Raw genomic sequence first — 25403 nt, 5'->3', positions numbered from 1 at the left:
GACGTCACGCCCGCCCCCTCAACGAAAGTCTATGGGAAGGGGGCGCGACTGATGACATCGGTCGCGCCCCCTTCCCATAGACTTTCGTTGAGGGGGCGGGCGTGACGTCATGAGGGGGGTGGGCGTGACGTCACGAGGGGGCGGGTGTGACATCACGAGGGGGCGGCCTCAAACACGGAAGCCCGCACACAGCGTTCGGAGTAATAAACTTCCGGACGCTGAGAGCCGAGCTCCGGAAGGCAGGGCAGTGGAGAACCCCTTTAAAAGGGGTACTATGATAAGATGTCTGATCACAGGGGTCCCACCGCTGGGGACCCCCGCGATCCCCTCTGCTGCACCCGGCATTTGTTTAGAGTGTTGGGTGCAGCGCCGGAGGCTGGTGACGTCATGGCCGCACCCGGCTCGTGATGTTACGGCCACGCTCCCTCAATGCAAGTCTATGGGAGGGGGCGTGACGCCCCCTCCCATAGACTTGCATTGAGGGGGCATGGTCGTGACATCACGAGCGGGGCGTGACCGTGACGTCTCAAGCCTCCGCCCCGCACCGCCAGTCATCTGGCACTGAGTAAAGTGCGCCCCGTGGATGTCTGAGGTGCCGCAGCCGAGATCGTGGGGGTCCCCAGTGGCAGGACCTCAGCGATCTAGGGGCGGAGTACTCCTTTAATAAAGCAGGTGGGGAGCAGTTAAACAGTCAAGGGGGCGGTTCCCGGAAGCAGCTATCTGCCCCAACGGCAAAGTGATGCATCTATTCCCATACAAAAATAGGAAGAATTGCATTACTCAGGGCTGGCAGGGCAGGGAACACCACACCCCATGACCCCATGATGACTTAACCGGGTCATTGCGGCTTATTTAGGCTATGAGTTCTATGAAACGTTCAAGAGGGTAAATTATAGTGCTTTAGAACCCTGCTCCCTTATTTCATGCTGCCTGTGGTAGAACTGGATGATCATCTAATGTGTATGAGGTTGTCCAGGTTCTCGTCGGATGGAAAATGTCAGGGGAAGAGAAGAACGGGGCAGTAGGATTCATACATGTCCAACTGTATTGTTCTCAGGGGGAGATAAAGTTGTTTGGTAGCAACTTATTCCATCTAAAACACAAGCACACTCAACCAAGCTGAGTGTACAAGTGTATGGGGGTAGGTGGGCAGAAGAAGTAGCTGTTTAGCCAACAGCTTTGACCAACCTAAAGGGGTTATCCAGGAAAAAACTTTACAGTCTCTAGTAAAGGGGAGTTGCCATCAGCGACAGCCGTTTCAAGCGTCACCACACGTGGTGACGCTTGAAACAGCTGTCGCTGATTGCAACTCCCCTGTCTGTCTTCAGGCAGCTGCACGCTGAAGTTTTTCGTATGCACAGAAGATATTAAAGGGGTATTCCAGGAAAAAAACATTTTTTTTTATATATCAACTGGCTCCTGAAAGTTAAACAGATTTGTAAATTACTTCTATTAAAAAATCTTAATCCTTTCAGTACTTATGAGCTGCTGAAGTTGAGTTGTTCTTTTCTGTCTAAGTGCTCTCTGATGACACCTGTCTCGGGAACTGTCCAGAGTAGAAGCAAATCCCCCTAGGAAACCTCGTCTACTCCGTGCAGTTCCCGAGACAAGCAGAGATGTCAGCAGAGAGCACTGTTGCCAGACAGAAAAGAACAACTCAACTTCAGCAGCTGATAATTATTGGAACGATTAAGATTTTTTAATAGAAGTAATTTACAAATCTGTTTAACTTTCTGGAGCCAGTTGATATATATATATGCTTGAAAAAGACTGTGGTGACGGTCGAAACGTTGTATCTTACCTTGAGGTAATAAACCTATTTTGATCACTACTGGAGTGCTGCGGGACACTTTATTCTAATATATATATATATATATATATATATATATATTAAAAAAAAAGTTTTTTCCTGAAACACCCCTTTAGCACTTGACCTGGGCCAAGTTCACATCCTGTTTTCTTTAATGCAACACTAGGGATTTTTCGGACCCACCCAGGAGGAGCAGCAAGCGTAGTATTCGCCTATTGTGATCACATTTTACAATCACTAGTGCCTATGCATTTTATTTTATTTTTTTAACCTGATCATAGAAGATGAAGCAGAATTCAGTACAATATAAAAATAAAATAATAAATAAATAAATAAATAAAATCTATATTCCGAACACATACCATCAAATTTCTCCGGGACCACGCATGTGTCATCATAAAACTGTCGAGGACCCTTCTCGAACATACAGCCTGAAACATCAAATACATAAAAGGTCAATCGTGAGTTGAAAACCGATACGCGGTTGCCATGGCGCGGAGCGGCGTATAAATAAATAAAAACAGCTGTAGAATAAAATACCTTCTGTCCCATTGGGATGTGCCAGGAAAGCTTCTTGCCTCATGAAAATGGAATGGCAGCTAGGCACTTCTGTAAAGGAGGGGAAAAAAAAACAAGGCAATGCTGATCACAGAAGTGTCTGGAGCTGAAAGCGTGCAGGTTATCAATGAGACAGGCCGCAGACAGAAGAGTAACAGAAAGGGACGCACGCCGCAGCGAAAGGAAAACTGTCAACACATGGTTAGCCTTCTCCCAGACGCACGCACGTGGCACGGCAAAACCCAACCAGAATATGAAGAACATTGATTTTATCTAACACAGTCACTTCAACTCAAACTTCCTGCATAATCAACCTTGGTAAAGGTCAGCTCCTCTGGCAATCACACTTTACTTTAAATAGCACTTAGTATCCCCACCCCATCCCCTTAAAAACTACCGCCATTCACATCGGCCTCATCTACTCTGATTAATTACCTTATTTCAAAGCTCAACGTCTATGCCGAAAAGTATCAAATTACTATTTAGTTATTTTTATTGTTTCATTTTAATCATTTTTTTTTTGTGACGGAACTTTAGGCTGCAAACGTTGATAAGTTGTCAAAATGCTGCGCAAGTTAAAGACATAAATAGAAAAAAATATATATAGATTTTTTTAATTTTTTTATTAAATAGCCCCAAAAATTTGTTATATATTTATTTTATTTATTTTGGAAATTTTAACCATAAAAGGTGTCAAAATGTTTATTTATTCATTTTATGGTATATCATTTAAAAAGTCAAATGATATAAAATTAACACTTTTATGAAGAATGTAGAAAATGAAGAAAATAATTATAACTTTATCTATTTTTTTTATTTTTATAATTTATCAATTTATTTTTAAAATTCCACCACATTTGTTATATTAGATAAAAAATAAAAAAAAGGTTAGATTTTTTTTTTATTATATCATTTTTGTGGTATAATAATAATAATAATAATAATAAGGGAGGGTGGGGGGCACCAACACCACTCATGGATAGGGATAAATATCTGGAGGCCCCCACCAATCACATACAGTACTTATCACCTATCCAGAAGATACACGAGAGGTGTCAGTGTTTTCCCTTTATAAAAATAAATAATAATAATAATTATTATAACAAAAATGTATTATTATTACAAAAATAGGGGTCACATACCACCCGTTTGCATATGTACGTGTGCACTGCCAGTCTATGGGAATGTCATAGGGCCTAGTTTTTCATTACAGAAGAAAGTACTGGCTAGCTGAGAGGCCTTTGTCACTGGACTACAGGGGTGAAGTCTATCCTCGAGGAGACCACCAAAATTGCATATGGAGCCTTAAAGGGGTACTCCGTTGGAAAACAATTTTTTTTTTTTAAATCAACTGGTGCCAGAAAGTTAAACAGATTTGTAAATTACTTGTATTTAAAAATCTTAACCCTTCCAGTACTTATCAGCTGCTGTATGCTCCGCAGAAAGTTGTGTAGTTCTTTCCAGTCTGACCACAGTGCTCTCTGCTGACACCTATGTCCATGTCAGGAACTGTCCAGAGCGGGAGAGGTTTGCTATGGGGATTTTCTCCTACGGACAGAGGTGTCAGCAGAGAGCACTGTGGTCAGACTGGAAAGAACTACACAACTTTCTGCAGAGCATACAGCAGCTGATAAGTACTGGAAGGGTTAAGATTTTTAAATAGAAGTAATTTACAAATCGGTTTAACTTTCTGGAACTGGTTGATTTAAAAAAAAAATATTTTTTTCACCCCTTTAAAGAGAGAAAGGTCTTGATGCGTACCCTGAACCTATCTATAGGCTCGCCTCATTAATCCAGTATGAGCCAAAAAAAAAATTCCTTTTCGACATTTTACAATGTATGACTAGAAAATGATGTACGTCTGAAAATACTCCTGACCTTAGAAAGTAAGGTCTAAGCAGAGTCCTACATGTACTCGCAACCGTCACTCAGCTCAATGTATTTTTATGGACTAATTCTATTGTGCAACACTCTATGCTTAGCCTCGGCCCACATGAAGGTCTTAAAGGGGCAACACGAGCAGCGAACATCCCAAAGTCTATTAAAAGCCATCGACACAAAACATCATTCGGAAACGCACTGACATATCTGTCCCCCGGTCGCGTCGTTGTGGATTGCTTTACGCACTTGTCTAAGGTTTCAATTTTATGTATGAATAAAGCAACAAAAACCCATCACGGGGATAATGACGGTGCACTCTCTTCCCATCGACACGGGCACAAGCTGCTTTTGTTCTTCCTCTACCTTCTTTAAAACTTTTTTTTTTAGAGCAAATTTGGACTTGGGCAGAGGATATGATGTTCTTACAGAAGATTACCATGTTTACACTCGGTAAACATTGAGCCGGCACTCTAACAATAATAGCCTTATGATGCTACATAATAGAAAAGGAGATGTAGCGCACTTAAAGGGGTACTCCGGTGAAAAACTGAAAAACATGTTTTTTTTTAATCAACTGGTGCCAGAAAGTTAAACAGATTTGTAAATTACTTCTATTTAAAAATCTTAATCCTTCCGGTACTTATCAGCTAATGTATGCTCCACAGGAAGTTCTTTTCTTTTTATATGTCTTTTCTGTCTGACCACAGTGCTCTCTGCTGCCACCACTGTCCATGTCAGGAACTGTCCAGAACAGGAGCAAATCCCCATATGCTGCTCTGGACAGTTCCTGATATGGACAGAGGTGTTTTTTTTAAATCAACTGGTGCCAAAAAGTTAAACAGATTTGTAAATGTCTTCTATTAAATCTTAATCCTTCCAGAACATATTAGCTGGTAAATACTATAGAGGAAATTCTTTTCTATTTGGATTTCTTTTCTGTCTGACCACAGTGCTCTCTGCTGACACCTCTGTCCATTTTAGGAACTGTCCAGAGCAGCATATGTTTGCTATGGGGATTTTCTCCCAGTTCCTGACATGGACAGAGGTGTCAGCAGAAAGCACTGTGGACAGACAGAAAAGAAATCCAAAAAGAAAAGAATTTCCTCTGTAGTATTCAACAGCTGATAAGTACTGGAAGGATTAAGATTTTTAAACAGAAGTAATTTACAAATCTGTTTAACTTTCTGGCATCAGTTGATTTAAAGGACATCTCCAGCGTAATTAACACTTATCCCCTATCCACAGGATAGGGGATAAGTGTTTGATTGCGGGGGGTCTGACCGCTGGGACCCCCTGTGATCTCCTGTATGGGGCTGCGGCTCTCCCATGCAGGGGGCGTGCCAGCCGCAGCATGACGTTGCGGCCGGCACGCCCCCTCCATACATCTCTATGGGAGAGGCGGGGAGGCAGTGTTCCTGCCTCCCCGTCTGCCCATAGAACTTTATTGGGACGGGGAGGAGACGGGGCGTCACCGTCGACCTCTAGGTCGACGCTACGCGCCTTCAGCGCTCACTATGAGCGCTAATGCCGGCGCCCCGTTAGGGAGATCGAGGGGGGTCCCAGCGGTCGGACCCCCCGAGATCAAACACTTATCCCCTATCTTGCAGATAGGGGATAAGTGTATATTGTGCTGCAGTTGTCATTTAATAAAAATTGTTTCTCACCGGAGTACCCCTTTAAAGGAGTTGTTCCAAGTAGGAGAAATGGGGAAGAGGGAACTCCAGCTCCACAGTGGATAAAATTTAACCTTTAATGGTACATATTAAAAAGAAATCCAAAATTGAACAAAAAAGACAAACAGTGCTCTGGTGGGTTAAAAACCCACGTCCACTGACGCGTTTCAGACCGTTAACAGTCCTTAGTCATAGTACTCCTTTAAAGGAGTACTATGGTGAAGAAAAATGTATCCCCTATCCAAAAGGATAGGACATAGGTGTCTAATCAAGGTGGGTCCGAACGCTGGAATCCCCGGTAATCTCCTGCACAGGACCCCAGCTCTCCCTGACAATGGAGCGTGTCGCCCTACATGAATCGTCCGCCGACAGCCCCCCTCCTTTATGTATCTCTATGAGAGAGCTGTAGATAGCTGAATGCTGTATCTCATGGAGATACCTGGAGGGTGCATGTTGGCCGCCGCTCAGTGCCGCGGTTTTTACGTCCCGTTCCTGGGGAGAGGCGGGGTAGGAGATTGCGGGAGGGGTCCCAGTGATCAGATACTTATCCTCTATGCTTTGGATAGGAGATGAGATGTCCTGCACAATAGTACTCCTTAAAGGGGGTCATCCACTTCTGACAATCCTCTTAATAACATTCCTTCAAAGAAACGTTCCCTAAAAATCAGCTAAAGATTCATCTGAGATTAATACCCCAAGATTAAAGGGGTATTCCAGGCAAAACCTTTTTTTTTTTTATATATATCCACTGGCTCCGGAAAGTTAAACAGATTTGTAAATTACTTCTATTAAAAAATCTTAATCCTTCCAATAGTTATTAGCTTCTGAAGTTTTCTGTCTAACTGCTCAATGATGATGTCACGTCCCGGGAGCTGTGCATGATGGGAGAATATCCCCATAGGAACTGCACAGCTCCCGGGACGTGAGTCATCAGAGAGCAGTTAGACAGAAAACAACAACTCGACTTCAGAAGCTAATAACTATTGGAAGGATTAAGATTTTTTAATAGAAGTAATTTACAAATCTGTTTAACTTTCCGGAGCCAGTTGATATATAAAAAAAAGTTTTCGCCTGGAATACCCCTTTAATGGCGGTAAATCACAAGCAGGGAAGAATGGAGTGGAAGGAGCTGCGGGGGAGTTTGGTAGACAACGACCGTTTCTCGCCGCTAGCGGCGAGAAACGGTTGTTGTCTACCAAACTCCCCAGCACCTCCTTCCACTCCCTTCTGCCTTGCTTGTGATGTTCCACCATTAATCTCGGTGTATTTACTAAAAGTACTAAAACTAAGGCCAAAATAAACTTATCCCCTATCCACAGAAAAGGGGATAAGTGGCTGATTGGGGGAGAGGGGATGGTACCAAAGCTGGAAACCCCCGTGATCGCCGGAATGGGATCGGGGAACAGGATGCAGCTCTCAGTAAGGAGTGTGTGTCTTCTACCGGTAGGCACCCGCTCCTTCCATTTTTATGGGAACACCGATAATGCCCGATCGATAGAAATGAATGGAGAGAGTGCCCTCTACCGCATGTGCACCTCACTGAGAGCCAGGTCCTATTCCGGAGAACCTGGGATTCCGGGGTTGGACCCCCCCCCCCCCCCCCCACGTTCAGCTACTTATTTCCTATTCCTGTGGATAGGGGATGAGTTATTTCTGGCTGGAGTTCTCCTTAAGGTATTACACCGTTTCTGTTGAAATCATTGGGCCTCCATGGGCATGCCAAAAACTTTTTAACTAATATGTAAGGGTCCTAAATGGGGAATCGACTCTAATAGGGTACTTGAAATACCAGATTCCAAACTACTAGACTGTTGTAATCTCTGGGGGAAGCTAGCAGTAAGTGTACAATTCACCTGCAGCACTCCCACAGGGGAAATTGGGTATTGCACAGTTTTGGTTGAAATTCATCCGCGAGTCATGAAGGAGGGAGGAGGATTAAAACACTGGTCTAAATACATTCTCATAAACTGTTTTTTTTTTTTAATCTAAATTAGGTTCTAGAATCAAAACCTTTTCAATTTTACTCAACAAAGTTCTCTTTTAGAGGTGCTCTGCTGGAAAACATTTATTTTTCAATCAACCGGTGCCAGAAAGTAATAGAGATTTGTAAATTACTTCTATTTAAAAATCTTAATTCATTCAGTATTTTCAGCTGCTGTATGCTCAACAGGAAGTTCTTTTCTTTTTGAATTTCCTTTCTGTCTAACCACAGTGCTCTCTGCTGACGCCTCTGTCCATTTCAGGAACTGTCTAGAGTAAGAGAAAATCTCCATAGCAAACCTATCCTGCTCTGGACAGTTCCTGACATGGACAGAGGTGTCCGCAGAGAGCACTGTGATCAAAAAGGAAATTCAAAAAGCAAAGAATTTCCTGTGGATAATACAGCAGCTGATAAGTACTGGAAGGATTAAGATTTTTTTAATCGAAGTCATTTACAAATCTGTTTAACTTTCTGGCACCAGTTGATTAAAAAAAAAAAAAAAATGTTTTCCAGTGGAGTACCCCTTTAAAGAGTTCAATGGAACCCGAGTAATACTTAATTTCACCTCTGGGGGCAGTGCAGTAAAACTGTACACTTTCCCCAAAGATTACTAAAGATTGCTGAGAGTCCCAGCTTTCATCATCTAATTTTTAAAGGACTTTTCTAACCGTATCGGATTGGTCAAAAGTGGATAACACTTTTAAAGGGGTACTCCGGAGGGGAAAAAAATTCAAATCAACTGGTGCCAGGAAGTTATACAGATTTGTAAATTACTTCTATATAAATAAAAATCTTAACCCTTCCAGTAATTATCAGCTGCTGTATGCTCCAGAGGAAGTTGTGTAGTTCTTTTCTATCTGACCACAGTGCTCTCTGCTGACACCTCTGTCCGTGTCAGGAACTGTCCAGAGCAGAAGAGGTTTGCTATGGGGATTTCTCCTGCTCTGGACAGTTCCTTACAAGGACAGAGGTGGCAGCATAGAGCACTGTGGACAGACTGGAAATAAATAATAATAATAATTTCTTTCTTCATATGGCGCGCACAGATTCCGCAGAGCTGTACTACACAACTTCTTCTAAAGAATTAAAAGAATTGTCTACATTTGTGTTTCCCAACCAGCGTAGCTCAAGCTGTAGCAAAACTACAACTCCCAGCATACCCGGACAGGCAAAGTCTGTCCGGACATGCTGGGAGTTGTAGTTTTGCAACAGCTGGAGAGCCCCTGGTTGGGAAACACTGGTCTAGGTCTGAAGTGGCATTGCTTTCCAGGGCAATGTTTTCCAACCAGGGTGCCTCTGGCTGTTGCAAAACTAAAACTCCCAGCATACTCTCCTGCTATCCCAGCATACTGGGAATTGTAGTTTTGCAAAAGCTGGAGGCACATTGTTTGAGAAAAATGCCGCTTTACAGAGAACTATACCCTAGATTAGTGTTTTTTGACCAGGATGCCTCCAGTTGTTGCAAAAACTACAATTCCCAGCATGCTGGAACAGCAGGAGAGCATGCTGGGAGTTGTAGTTTTGCAACAGCTAGAGGCAGAAAAAAAAAAACACTGCTATGTGCTGGTACTGCCACTTCTGCCTAGACCAGTGTTTCCCAACCAGGGTCCCTCCAGCTGTTTCCAAACTACAACTCCCAGCATGCCCGGACAGCCGACGGCTGTCCGGGCATGCTGGGAGTTGTAGTTTTGAAACAGCTGGAGGGACCCTGGTTGGGAAACACTGGTCTAGATATTTGTACGTTACAAAAATTGACAAAAATAATTAATTAAAATAATAACAATATATCTTTGTAGAAAAGTAAAATGGGCGTTTAAATACTAGACCACCGCCATCTTTAAAAAAAATAAAAAAATAATAAAAAATAAAAATTCCCACAATCCTCCTGGTAGTCTTTCAAAAAGGTCTAACCGTTAATTTATGGCTCGGAGAGCGGGTCAGGGCCTAATCAAATTGCAGAAACATTTCTAAAGTGATTATTCAATCAAATGACTAACATGGTTAATTAGGAGCCATAAACATTGCTCTGAGGTTCATCAAAGTAATGACTCGCTCCGAAAAATAGTCGCTAATTAAATTGCCGGCTGCTTCCATTTCTACCTTATCTAATAACCAGTCACATCAATGAAATTTAGCATTTACAGTTTCAAACTGTACCAAATGTTGATACAAAACACAGAACTATTTGCACCGGTTAAACAGGGTGACTTCAAAAGCAAACAATTAAAAGACGCCGAAGACTAATTGTATCTCGCTCCGTGATGAAGACAATGACTAACGCAGGAGAAATGCAATTCCAAAAAGACTTATCTCGGGTCCAATTCTTTATCAGAAAGGGGGGGGGGGGGGGTGGGGAGCGGAAAATAGATTAACGTCAATTGACTTCATCACATATTTAACAGTCGGGGTATAATGAGATTATGTCGGGGCTTTGCATAAGCAGAGCAGACCCGCGCTCGGCATAAAATGTAATAGAATATTATAATAAATAAATAAAGTATGTAAGCAGTAGATATTTGTATTTTACAAAAATCTACAAAAATTATTAAATAATAATAATAATAACAACATCTTTTCAGAAAAGTGAAATGGGCTTTAAAGGGGGTATCCAGGAAAAAGTTTTTATATTTTAAATATATATATATATATATATATATATATATATATCTCAACTGGCTCCAGAAAGTTAAACAAATTTGTAAATTACTTCTATTAAAAAATCTTAATCCTTTCAGTACTTATGAGCTTCTGAAGTTGAGGTTGTTCTTTTCTGTCTAAATCCTCTCTGTTGACACCTGTCTCGGGAAACGCCCAGTTTAGAAGAGGTCTGCTATGGGGATTTGCTTCTAAACTGGGCGTTTCCCGAGACAGGTGTCATCAGAGAGCACTTAGACAGAAAAGAACAACCTTAACTTCAGAAGCTCATAAGAACTGAAAGGATTAAGATTTTTTTTAATAGAAGTCATTTACAAATCTGTTTAACTTTCTGGAGCCAGTTGATATATATATATATATATATATATATATATAAGTTTTTTCCTGGAATACCCCTTTAAATACTAGACAACCGCCATCTTTAAAAACATTTTTTTTTTTTTTTAAATCCCATAATAATCCTGGTAGTCTTTTAAAAAGGTCTAACCGGTCATTTAAAATTGTAAAAAAAAAAAAAAAAAAATGTCATAAAATGCAATCTATAAAAAAAAAAACTTAAGAGTGTCAAAATGTAAATAATTAAAAACTAACAAAAAATGCTTTTAAACAATAAAAAAAGCAACTTAACATTTTGAAAAAATAGAACATTTAAAATAACAAAAGAATAATTTTTTTTATCAGAATAAAAAATGTATATATATATATTTATATATATATATATATATATATATATTTATATATATATATATATATATATATATACACAGGAGAATACAGCAGCACACTGCTAGCACAGAGATACACATAAAACATGAAATGCTAGATAGGTATAATGCAAAAACATGAAAAAGTGAGGTACTTAGCTCACAATTTGGCGGCCAAATAGTTTGGACCATGCAGTAGTTTCGGTATCATATATATTTGATATCTATAAAGCAATGTTCACCCTGCGTAATGACAATATGGGTGTACTATTTTATTCCTGCGTATTTGTGGCCTTTATTAGTCCATGGTTGAAGAAACGATAATTTTTTGGGCCAATTATGGCACAAAAACAACTACAAGTATGCACCTGGAAAAATATTCCCATATTTTTATACAGTGTAAACATACACACGCCCCCTGATGAAGCTATGGTGAAACGTACATCGGGGGTCGTAGGTGTATGGCTCTAGACAGCACACATGGAAGGGTATTACTTTACTTTGGTTATCATTTGAAATTCTGTCTCTACATTTCGGTAACATTTTCTTTGTCGCTATTTGTCCGCTTTTACCGGGCGGATCTGTTGTTTGGTCCATTTTTTGGCTATGCCTATTTTGCCGTGGTTTTACTGATATGACTCTTTTACCTGTCTTGGACTATTGTATCTATTGTATGCTGATAAGTGTACATTATGATCATAAGGTGCAAGTCCACTAGCCAAGTCACGGCCATTTGTGTGTAGCGGGTCCCTAACATAAAACGGTGTGGTGCTGGGCGACCACTGCTGCCGCAATGCCGGTGCCCAAAGGGGGAACAGCCAAGTAGTAGAGCAATGCTGCCTGACCTTTCTCTATTGAGGTCTTATTTAGAGATGAGCGAACTTACAGTAAATTCGATTCGTCACAAACTTCTCGGCTCGGCAGTTGATGACTTATCCTGCATAAATTAGTTCAGCCTTCAGGTGCTCCGGTGGGCTGGAAAAGGTGGATACAGTCCTAGGAAAGAGTCTCCTACGACTGTATCCACCTTTTCCAGCCCACGGGAACACCTGAAGGCTGAACTAATTTATGCAGGAAAAGTCATCAACTGCCGAGCCGAGAAGTTTGTGACGAATCGAATTTACTGTAAGTTCGCTCATCTCTAGTCTTATTGATAGCCTAAAAAAAATCTATTAAAATTACATAAAATAATGATGCAAAAATAAAGAAAAGATTTATCCTATAAAAGGATTTTTTTAAAGCAAGTCCCCAAACAATAACCTATTATACTGATAAATGTTTACATATCAAAATAGAATAAACAATAAATAAATAACTAAATTGAAAAAAAAGAGACAATACAATTAAAACTTTGCTGGGGATGTTTTGCATCTTTTGAAAGATATTGAATAAAAACAATTATTACGAGGTACTTGAGGATGAAAGAGCGTTGCTGGTAGAGACGACTGCCAAGAAACTAATTAAGGCAAAATGAAAGCGAGTACATGAAGTTACAAAAATAAAAACAAACCCGTGCCTCGTAACGCGAAGGTCACATTAGGCGCGCTCTTTCTGGGAGAGCATTTCCATACAAAAAAGTATTTACACCGGGATGTGATCAACAGCCGCCATGTACAAAACAGCAATGGAGGTGGGAGGGAGAGGGGAAAAAAAGGTTTCCGCATGTAGACGGAGCGCCCTTATAATTTTCTAAATGGGGAATTAAAAACCTACTCACTAAAACATATCCTGTTTACCTTATTTTTAATAAAACTAAACCACGACTTGGAAAGTGAAAACCACGTTTCTGGGCAATGGTGCAACACGAAGCTCTTGGCCCCCAAAGCAAATCTGTACCAGCTCCCGACCATTTATAATATTGGTGCCTTAGGACCTTCTGGAGCACCAGGGTCTGGGTGTGACCACTACTTTGCATAACCACACCCCTTTGTTTCAAAAATGTCCACTCACTGCTCCAGACAGGTCACCACTAAGGTCACTGACTGGCTAAGCAAGATGTTGCCAGAAAGGGGTCAGCAGGGGGAACCAGGCAGGCAAGTGTAGCCTACACTTTTTATTAAAGGGGTGGAAAACTATTTTTTTAAATCAACTGGCTTCAGAAAGTTAAACAGATTTGTAAATGACTTCTATTTAAAAATCTTAATCCTTCCAGTACTTATGAGCTTTCTGGCACCAGTTGATTTAAATTTTTTTTTTCCACCGGAGTACCCCTTTAAAACTTAAAGGGGTACTCCGGTGAAAAACATATATTTGTAAATGACTTCTATTTAAAAATCTTAATCCTTCCAGCACTTATGAGCTGCTGTATAATAGAGAGGAAGTTCATTTCTTTTTGTATTTCTTTTCTGTCTGTCCGCGGTGCTCTCTGCTGACACCTCTGTCCATGTCGGGAACTGTCCAGAGCAGAAACAATCCCCATAGCAAACCTACCTATCCTGCTCCGGACAGTTCCTGACACGGACAGACGTGTCAGCATAGAGCACCGAGGACAGACAGAAAATAAATGAACTTCCTCTGTAGTATACAGCAGCTCAAAAGTACTGGAAGGATTAAGATTTTTAAATAGAAGTTGTTTACAAATCTATTTAACTTCCTGGCACCAGTTGATTAAAAAAAAAAAAATATATATATATATATATATATATATATATATATATATATATATTTTATTTTTTTTATTTTTTATTTATTTATTTATTTATTTTTTCACCAGAGTACCCCTTTAAGTTTTAGAGGGTTACTCCCGTGGAAAGAAAAATTTAAATCAACTGGTGCCAGAAAGTTAAACAGATTAAAAAATTACTTTATTAAAAAATCATAATCCTTCCAGTACTTATCAGCTGCTGTATGCTCCACAGGAAGTTGTGTAGTTATTTGCAGTCTGATCACAGTGCTCTCTGCTGACACCTCTGTCCATGTTAGGAACTGTCCAGAGTAGAAGCAAATCCCCATAGCACATCTCACCTGCTCCGGACAGTTCCTGACATGGACAGAGGTGTCAGCAGAGAGCCCTGTGGTCAGACTGGAAAGAAGTACACAACTTCCTCTGTTGTATACAGCAGCTGATAAGTACTGGAAGGATTAAGATCTTTTTAAATAATGGTAATTTACAATTTTTTTTTACTTTCTGGAACTAGTTTATTAGAATTTAATTTTTTTCCACCGAAGTACCCCTTTAAACCACCCTGACCTATTGTAATACATTTTAATAAAAAAAAAAAAAAATGATATATATATATATATATATATATATATATATATATATATATGGAATGTGTCATCAAAAAAATTGTTTAAAATTAAGTTTTTATCTTAAAGCATATTTTTAAAGAATGTTTGGTGACTTCATTTCTAATTTTCCATCTAGAGAGTTTAGAATAATCGAGAAATTTTGCAGTTCTCATTCTGACCACTAGGCCTAAGCTGAGACTTCCTCTTTTGTCTGTGATAATAAGGAGGAGGCAACTGGAAACTGATCCGTACAGCATTACAGTTAGAGGTCACAGCAGTTGATAGAGAAGACAATAGATCAATGGTCACAAACTGTGGCCCTCCAGATGTTGCAAAACTTCACCTCCCAGCATGCCCGGACAGCCGTTGGCTGTCCGGGCATGCTGAGAGTTGAAGTTTTGCCACATCTGGAGAGCCACAGTTTGAGACCACTGCAATAGATGAAGCTCAGAGCTAAGCCTGACCCCTTCCCTGTAAAATAACTTCTGCAAAGGTCACAGAGCACACCCAGAAACCTTTCACATTCATATAAAATAGGACAGCTCCCATCTACTGTCGTCTATGCCCATGGGGCTTGCAGTAAAGCATCTCTCTAAATGCTCTTTAAAAAAAACAGCTCAGGCAACATGGCTGCCCCCATCATAAGTTTAGAAAAAAATAAAAAGAGATTCAAATCTAAAAATCAACTGGCTCCAGAAAGTTAAACAGATTTGTAAATTACTTATATTAAAAAATCTTAATCCTTTCAGTACTTAGGAGCTGCTGAAGTTGAGTTGTTCTTTCCGGTCTAAGTTCTCTCTGATGACACGTGTCTCGGGAACTGTCCAGAGTAGAAGCAAATCCCCATAGGAAACCTCTTCTACTCTGTGCAGTTCCCGAGACAAGCAGATATGTCAGCAGAGAGCACCGTTGCCAGACAGAAAAGAACAACTCAACTTCAGAAGCTGATAATTATTGGAAGGATTAAGATTTACAAATCTGTTTAACTTTCTGGAGCCAGTTGATATATATATAAAAAAAAGAGTTTAAGATGCATTGGGACAGATGCAAAAACTTCTGCAACAAATCTGTAACTTAAAGGGGTACTCCGGTGATAAACAAATTTTATTTTTAATTTTTTTTAATAAACTGGTGCCAGAACATTAATCATATGTGTAAATTACTTTAAAAAAAATCTTCTTTCTCTTGGCGGAGATTTTGTTGGAACTTGACTGTATCTACTTTGCACTGTGAGCGCCATTGGATAGTTGTGTGAACGGAATTGCTAATAGTGGAAACGGCGAAGGTCTAATTTGGAGTGCTTGCGCCGGTCAGTGCCGGGTAGCTGTGCGTGGATTATTACTTAAAAAAATGTTAACCCTTCCAGCACATATCAGCTGCTTTATGCTCCACACCTCTGTCTGTCTCAGGAACTGTCAAGAGCAGGAAAGGTTTGTTTTGGAGATTCGCTCCTACTCTGGACAGTTCCTGAGACAGACAGAGGTGTCAGCAGAGAGCACTGTGGTCAGACAGAAAATAAAGTTAAAGAAAGAACATCCTCTGCAGCATGCAGCAGCTGATAAGCACTGGAAGGATTAAGATTTTTTAATAGCAGTAATTTACAAATCTGTTTAAAGTTCTGGCACAAGTTGATTGGAAAAAAATATATATTTTCACCGCAGTGCCCTTTTAAGTTTCATCTTGGCTCCGCACAGTACAGCAAAAGTAAAAAAAAAATAAAAAAAAATAAAAACCAAAAAGAGAGAAAAAATGAAAAAAAGGAGAGAAAAGAAAAAAAGAAAAGCAAAGAAAAAAATAATGAAAAAAAGAGAAGAAAAAAAAGAAAAGTGAAAAAAAGAAAAAAATTAAGAGAAAAAAGAGAAAAGAAGAGGAGAGAAAATAAAGAAAAAAGGGAAAAAAAAGAAAAGAGAAAAAAATAAAAAGGAGAGAAAAGAGAGAAAAAAAGCTAAGAAAAAAATTATGAAAAAAAAGAGAAGAAGAAAAAAGGGAAAAAAAGATAAACAAAGAAAAAAATTAAGAAAAAAAGAGAAAAGAGAAGAGAAAATAAAGAAAAAAGTTAAAAAAGAGAAAAAATTAATAAAAAGGAGAGAAAAGAAAGAAAAAAAAGCAAAGAAAAAAATTATAAAAAAAAGAAGAAAAAAAGTGAAAAAAAAGAAAAACACAAAAAATTAAGAAAAAAAGAGAAAGAGATGAGAAAATAAAGAAAAAAGTGAAAAAAAGAAAAAAGAAAAAAAAAAGAAAGAAAAAAATAAATAAAATAAATTGAATGGAATTCACAACAGAGTATTTGATTGTAATCTTTCGCAGTGGAGAACACGGCTTTGTACATCTGTGTATATCCATAAAGCAGAGTCATATAACACACTGGCACAGCCGCCAACATTAATCATTGCTGGGAGATATCTGGCAGCAGAACAGCTGATGGAACTTTAAACCTTCCAGCTCCAGATTATTAAACCGCTCGGAGAATTCTTCTTCTTTTTTCCCAACCTCCTTTATGACTTTATGAATGAAGCTCTGAGCTATACAAAGACCATTCATGTACGACAGCGCTCACAAAAGGCGGCCCCCCTGGAGATCAATCAGTCATGGCTAAAATCTACGTGATTGGTTTAAGAGCATCTACAGAACTTCCATTACGGATCTTAAATGCAGCCTGCGTTCCCGTGACCTCCCTTAATGCATAAAGAGTAAATCCAGACTGCGCAATTCTCAAATCGAATAACCAGACAGTAGCACTTACTGTAACTCTTGATCTCAATGGTGTGTGTTTATTTGGGCTGCACCCACAACACTAGGAGAAGGACTGCAATTCTGTCAGTGTTTTTTTACATTTATTTGTAGGTTTCATTCTAAATTTACATTTAATATATTTATTCATTAAAGGGGTTATCCAGGAAAAAAACTTTTTTTAAATATATAATATATATATCTCAACTGGCTCCAGAAAGTTAAACAGATTTGTAAATTACTTCTATTAAAAAAACCTTAATCCTTTCAGTACTTATGAGCTTCTGAAGTTAAGGTTGTTCTTTTCTGTCTAAGTCCTCTCTGATGACACCTGTCTCGGGAACCGCCCAGTTTAAAAGCAAATCCCCATAGCAAACCTCTTCTAAACTGGGCGGTTCCCGAGACATGTGTCATCAGAGAGCTCAGACAGAAAAGAACAACCTTAACTTCAGAAGCTCATAAGTACTGAAAGGATTAAGATTTTTTTAATAGAAGTAATTTACAAATCTGTTTAACTTTCTGGAGCCAGTTGATATATATAAAAAAGTTTTTCCCTGGATAACCCCTTTAATTATATATTTATTTTTACATATATAGGAGAGCAGCACACTCTAATAGCAGCGTATTTGGTACAAGGCAGTTTCTGGGGCTGTGGTCAAAGGCCCACCAAAAACAGGGTGAATTCTCAGCAAGCAGTGACGTTTCGACTAGTCGAAACGTCGCTGCTTGCTGTGAATTCACCCTGTTTTTTATGGAATAAATCACTTGGAATTTTTTTCACCTTACTTCATGTGCTGCAGTATATTCCTTTATATATAGATATAGATATATATAAATATATATATCTTTTTTTTATTAATTTATTTCTTTTTGCTCTTTACAGTGCAGACTTTAAATATCCTAAGTAGATTTTTCCCTATGTATCCAGTCATGGAGGGTAAATTTGTCATCAAAAAATGTATGACCAGGCCACTCCTGTCCAAGGACATACGTGTGAAAAAATGTGGGAAAAAAGTGGTACATAGTCATCAGTATTCAGGGACTATCTTTAAATATATATCTATAGTCTTTTCCAGCACAGAGATATAAGCCTTTTTGTAAATATACAAATGAGGTTCAAGTGCCAAGAGGGTGTTCCCCAACATGGCAAGAGCCCAGGTAAGTCCAGCCCAGGTCTTCATTCTTTAGTGGCTCTCAATAAACAAGGTAGGCAGATGCCTGCGGGCCAGTGGGCGGTAATAAAGAATATAGGGGTTGGACTTACTTGGGCTCTTGCCGTGCTGGGTAACACCCCCTGGACTTTTAAGCCTAATTTGCATAACAACATAACGGCTAATATCTTGGTGTTGGAGAGGACTATCGAAACAAATAAAGTATGTCCAAAATTCTGATGACTAACCCTACGTTAGCCATGTGCTTATCTACACTCATGTCTTTCTGCTGACAGATCTACTTTAACTTCCTTTGTATCATCAGCTACAGGCCGATCTGTGTCTGGACACCACTTACAGATGGCTTAAAAACTTTAGTCAATAAACTGAGTTTTTTGGTCAAGGTTGACATCCAACATCTACTATGTCATCGTCCTTTCATACCCAACTCTTTCAATTCGGTTTTCAACAAACATTTCATATTAGGAGGGGGGGGGGGCAAATCCATAGTCAGGGACTACCTCACCCGCAAGCAACAAAAAAGGTTCATTTCAGCCATCTTGTTTTCAAGCAGAGCTATACCGTAATGCCTATCTATCTTCCGTTACAAAAATTAAATTAGGAACGCAGCCATTTCCTTGAGTAACTCTACTTAAAGAGACAGATTCAGGGTAACACCAGCCCACCAAAGTGTCCTCCAGTAGACTGAAGCATTAAAGGGGTACTTCACTCCTAGACATCTTATCCCACATCCAAAGGATAGGGGATAAGATGTCTGATAGCGGGGGATTCCCGCGATCTCCCTGCTGCACCCGGTGTTCGTTTAGAGCATTGGGTGCAGCGCCGGAGGCTCGTGACGTCACGGCCACGTCCCCTCAATGCAAGTCTATTAGAGGGGGTGTGACTGCTGTCACGCCCCCTCTCATAGACTTGAATTGAGGGGGGATTGCCAGTGATGTCACAAGCCTCCGCCTCACATTGCCAGTCATCCGGCACCGAGCAAAGTTCGCTCCATGCAGCGGATGTCTGGAGTGCCGCTGCCGATGACACGGGGGGTCCCCAGCGGCAGAACCCCCGCAATCAGACCTCTTATTCCCTATCCTTTGAATAGGAGAAAAGATGTCTAGGGGCGGAGTACTCCTTCAACAACAGTGTAAACGTCAACAAATAAGAAAGACGAATATACGAAATATGACTAATATTTACCTGAGTCATAAGCAAAATCTCTAGGTTCCTGCTTAATCATAAGAGGTGGAGGGAAGTTCTGGTTGGGGGCATTGCCCACCATAGTGCTGTGTTCATACACCGGGTCGTGATATTCTTGTTTAAATCCTTGAGGAGGGAACTGGATGCTTGGCTCGGACATTTGCCGTTGGTAGACAGGTCGGCCTTCCCTTGGCAATGTAGGAAGCGGAGGAAACGAATTGCAAGGTTCTGAGAGTTGCCGACGGAACCTGATTTGTAAAAATAAACAATATAAAAAGTTAAAACTTGTAAAACTGGAATTAAATCGGAATTTAAAAAAAAAAGTTTAACTTATGGATCAGTCCTGACAGAGCTTTAAATATGAACTGGGCCCAAGCCAACGTCAGACTTCAGTGCGTTGGGCCCATCAGCGGAAATTATTCTGAGGGCCCACCATACTTTTTTCATGTCGCCTGCTTCCCATTAAACCCCGCCTAAAGCCGTTACAGATTGGACGTGTGCTGCAGCAATTTCTTCATTTTGGTAACTTTTTGCAAGTCCTCTTTGAAATAATAATGACACACTTAGGATGACCAAGACCAAAGAAGGTTGTATTCTGTCAGACCTTTAGGGCCCACTGGAGAAACCTCTAGTTCTCTGGTGGGCCGGTCAGACCCTGGTACTGTCTAATCAGAGACAAACATGAGTGGACTATGGATAGACGTGTTTCTATGTCTTGGACCTCATCAGCACACATATTCAGAGAGTCTTTTTTGCAATGTTGGACTATTAAAGGAGCACTAAGGTGGAAAACAATTTTTTTTTAAATCAACTGGTGCCAGAAAGTTAAACAAATTTGTAAATTACTTCTATATAAAAATCTTAATCCTTCCAGTACTTATCTGCTGTATGCTCCAAAGGAAGTTCTTTTCTTTTTACATTTATTTTATATCTGACCACAGTGCTCTCTGCTGACACCTGTGTCCATGTCAGGAACTGTCCAGACATGGACAGAGGTGTCAGCAGAGAGCACTGTGGTCAGACAGAAAGAAATTCAAAAAGAAAAGAACTTCCTGTGGAGCATAAAAAAGCTGATAAGTACTGGAAGGATTAAGATTTTTATATAAAAGTAATTTACATACCTGTTTAATATATATTTATAAAATATTTAAATAAATAACTATAGTTATTTATTTATTTATTTAAATATGAAACAAATAATATAAGAAGAAAAAAAAAAGAAAAAGAAAAATGTGCCTCCGAAATGATCCTAAAAACACATTAAGGGTACGTTCACACGTACGCAGATTTGATGCGCAGGATTTTCTGCTGCAGATTTCAATGTAAACTAAATGACTGAGCACCGCTTCTAATCGGCAGTTACAAATCCTGTGCATCAAATCTGCGCAGGATCCTGTACGTGTGAACGCACCCTTAAGCAGTTAACACATATTTTCGTCTTCGGCCGCTGCCAGCTCCGGAGACACTCCTTAAATTCTGAAGCCAATTTTTTTATTAGACGGTATAAAACTAAATCCGTTTTGCGAAAAGGAAGGGATGAAACTATAGAGGCTCCGCAGCCAAAGGTTAATTGTGTGATTGTATTTTAAAGGTGCAATGTGAGAAAATCAAAGTGATTCCTCAGCGTTCTCCATTGAAGGTCACGAGCAGAAGGGAAAATAATTTATGGACGGGGATAACAGGCTGCAACAAATCAAGAGAGCGGAGAGATGTCAGCGCCGGGGCCTCGGAGCAAGAAGAACATGGGCTGAACATCCGAGACAAGGTGATTCTACACCATTAGTGAACGGAGTAGTAGCATTTTCCCTTGTGCTAGAAACATTTGCCATGCAAACCATGTATACAAAAGAGAGGTGGAATTTCCATGTAGTGTAAGAATATAGGGATACGGAGACACCAATGAGAGCCCGGCCAAATACACAGATGGCTCAACTTACATCCCTGGGTTCTTGGTGTTCGAAACTCAGATAAAGCAGCAACTCTCCCCCCTTCCTAATATAGATCCAACAGAGGAAAATACTCTATTAAAGGGGTACTCCAGTACAGGATAGGGCATAAGTATCTGATCGCGGGGGACCCAACCAGTGAGACCCCCTGCGATCTCCAGAATGGGGCCCCGTCTATCCTTGTGCATGGAGCAACGTGTCCACATGTGTTTCATGTCTTTTGTATGGTAGCTCGCGAGCACCGGAGATACACGAGTGCAGTACTCGTGTATCTCCGGCACTCCCGTGGACAGTGTATGGAGCGCATGCCAACTCGCAGGGAGACCCTGTTCTGGAGATCGTGGAGAATCCAGAGATGCTTATCAATAGAGGATGAGTTTTGAAGTACTGGAGTACCCATTTAAAGATCCATCCACAAAATAGAGGCTAACTATTTGACTGTGAGGAGGAGGGGGGGGGGTCAGACTGTTGGGGCCCAACGTGATCTCGAGAACCAGGGCTTGAGTCTCATTTCAGAATTAAGCAGCAGGAAGTGCATGGGATCTCGAAAACCGTGAGTCGGAGTACCCTTTTAATGGCGACACTATTCGTTCGCTATGGAAGCTGTTGAGATAGCCAAATGCTGTACTCGCCTATGTCCCAAAGCTCTCACAGAAAATGTATGGAGTGGCGATGTGCACGCGTGTCCCACCTCTCCATTCTAATGAGAGACTCAGACTTCTGTTCTCCAGATTGAGGCGGGTCAGACTGATAATTGTGGGACAACCCTACGGCAGCACAGATACACACAGGACTTCCACAACCAGCAACCCAGAACTGAGCCCAATCAAACCCTGGAAACTTTAAGTGGACCTGAGGAAGGCATTAGTGTATGCCGAAACGCGTCGTCCCCATTATACCAATAAAAGCTTTATTGTACTGTGCTGCTCGAGTCTTCTCTTCATGACAGTTGTGCAGCGCCTCTGCTAACCGTTTTTTTCACCTTATTCGCCTTTCGGTATTCTCTATCAGTCACCATTACTGGGGTGCAGCAGCCAACAACCGCAATCACCTCACTTACGCCATTTGCTGCAAATTCGAGTGCATCATAAAAGGTGGGTATGTCACCTGTCCAGTGGGTAGGTGATAACTGTTTCCAACTGGAACACCCCTTTAAGTCTGCCCCCCAGAAAATTCTACAACCTACACACCTTCATTGCTACCATTATACATCCCAAAGGCATGTCACCAAGTTTAACCCTATCCTTCGACAAAGTAGCTGGAACGATTTTCTGGTTGGAGTCCCCCATCATTAGCACAGCCTAGGAGGAACCCAAACGTTCTTACCTGTGGTCCATTGTGTAGGTGCTGTCTGGGATCGGCTGGGATGGCGGAAGATGTGTAGGAAAGAGACGTTCTGCTTTAGGGTTCTGTGCTGTGTTCGGTGATGCATGATGTAGTGGGGACACTGGAGTGCTTGAAGGGGTTGGGGGGTTAGAGGGCCTCATTCCAACTTGTGGTTTCTGATCATAGGCACTAGAAAGGAAACGTAGAAACCACAAATATTTACATTTTCAATATATGTTGCTTATATTAAACATATCAGCAATATGAAAATAGGAAACAGCAGTGATCGTTATAGCGGAATGTGATGGGTGCAACAGTGCCCCTTGTGGCAGAATGGTTGCAAAACATCTTATTTTTTAGTGTTGGTTGTCGACTAAAAGCGGATTTGCCCCTTCTCACTGGTTCAGGGGTGATAACCGATACATACATTTTTAGCTAGTTCTCTGATGTCTAAGGCAAAGTCACAGTCATAACTACAGATCCTACAAGGGTTGGAACCGGACATTCTTGGGCTTCAGAATGGAGAATGGCAATTAGAATTTCTGCATTTTGACACCTAGAAAGACTGACGACAACCAATATGGCAGCCATAACAGGGCTCTAATCGTTATCAAAGAGGACCCTCCTGTATTAACTACAGTGGCAAAGAACATCTCATGCACTGGAGGATCCAGCATGTCCCATACATTACACAGACAATCCACTGATTTCAATAAGGACTGTGTAATGCTCCTTTTCACCAGTGGAGGCACTGCATGGAAACTGAGCACTTGCTGACACATTCCCCAACCAATTGTAGCAAATTGATAATATCCTTGTAAATCAGTATTTTCCAAACAGTGTTGCAAAACTACAACTCCCAGGCATGCCCGGACAGCCTTTGGCTGTCCGGGCATGCTGGGAGTTGTTGTTTTGCAACAGCAGGACCCACCCTGGTTATATATTATATAATAAATGTTATGTATAAAATAATTCTATAACAATATACATATAATAAATGTTGTATATACAACAAATGTATATTTATTAATAATAAAAATCATATATATACACATATATATATATATATATATATATAATAATAATCATTATTATTAATAAGGTTTTATATATATATATATATATATATATATATACACACACACACATAAATAAAATGATATATCATTATTATTGTGTGTATGTATTATATATATACACACACACACACACACACACACACACATTTTTTGGGGGTACCTTTGCCTTTTTAACAATTATATGTCATTTATGTATTGATCTTTATCATTAATAAAATGTTGTTACATTTGGTAATCCGAGTCTACTATAGTGTTTTTTTTCTCAGTGTAATATATATATATATATATATATATATATATATATATATATATATATATATGTATTATTATTAATAATAATACATTTATTTAAAAAAATTATATATTTATATATAAATAAATAAATGTAAATGTATTATTATTAATAAAAATAAATGTATTTTATATATATATATTAATAACAATAATAATAACATATAAACAGAAACAACCACACATATATATATATATATATATATATATATATATATATATAGTAAATTTGAATAGCCGTATTAGTCCAGTGATGCAGATGCAAAACCAAAAAAAGTTGCAGTATTTTGTAATAGTCCAATAAAAAAAGGTATTACAAGATAGTGCAACTCTTCTTGATTTTGCATATATATATATATATATATATATATATATATAAATATGCAAAATCCAGACGTGTGTATATATATATATATATATATATATATATATATATGTATGTATATATATATATATACACACACACACACACACACATACCTATATATCGATTTTAAATATATATATATACACACACACACACACACATATATATTATATATATATCCATTCTGGGAGAGGAGAAGATAGATTTAACTTTTTTTTCCGGGGATTTTATTTTATTTTTTTCAGGAAAAAAATTAATAAATTAGGAAACCTTTACAGATGTCCTTGTTACATGAGACGTATTTACACAGCAGCTGAAGGGGAGTCATGTGATCGCCCATGTAGCCTACCTACAAGTCACAATACATTCTCTGCTGGACAAGCAGCGCAATGTAAATCACTTTAAAAGCCTGTCTGGTCTATGCTAAACAAAAATGCATTACAGTAAGGGGGGGGGGGGGGGGGGAGGGGGGGGAAAGCAAAGGTTAAAAAGCTCCCTGTAAACACTTCTGCTGAAAAGCATTATTTTTCATCTAAAGGGAACGTAGAGCCAAGAGGCCCCAAAACAGCCTCATAAATTACCCAGCCGCCATCTAGAGAGACCCGTAAATTACTAAGGTGTCTCCATATTTTTAGATTGTGAATATATCTGCTTCGTTTGCATAGTGATCTTCCCCTGGACTCAATAGGAGAAGTTCATGATTTCATCTACAAAATTAAAGGGGTATTCCAGGCCAAAACTTTTTTTTATATATATCAATTGGCTCCGGAATGTTAAACAGATTTGTAAATTACTTCTATTAAAAAATCTTAAT

General features: G+C 39.6%; 1 protein-coding gene across 3 annotated transcripts in view; it reads right to left on the bottom strand.

Moving 5' to 3' along the window:
- ETV1 (ETS variant transcription factor 1) overlaps positions 1-25403 on the bottom strand; it is a 95825-nt gene that overhangs the window by 12353 nt on the left and 58069 nt on the right. For all 3 annotated transcript variants that reach the window (XM_056518909.1, XM_056518911.1, XM_056518910.1), the window contains 4 exons: positions 22853-23041; positions 19581-19828; positions 2351-2419; positions 2173-2241 (listed from right to left, as the gene is read on the bottom strand). In XM_056518909.1, coding sequence (XP_056374884.1) covers positions 2173-2241; positions 2351-2419; positions 19581-19828; positions 22853-23041 — 575 coding nt within the window. The remainder of the gene's footprint in view (positions 1-2172; positions 2242-2350; positions 2420-19580; positions 19829-22852; positions 23042-25403) is intronic.

Source organism: Hyla sarda, chromosome 5, assembly GCF_029499605.1.
Source record: "Hyla sarda isolate aHylSar1 chromosome 5, aHylSar1.hap1, whole genome shotgun sequence".
Lineage (NCBI taxonomy): Eukaryota > Metazoa > Chordata > Amphibia > Anura > Hylidae > Hyla > Hyla sarda.
Note: the sequence above shows the minus strand (reverse complement) of the source record. Positions and strands in the feature narration are given on the sequence as shown.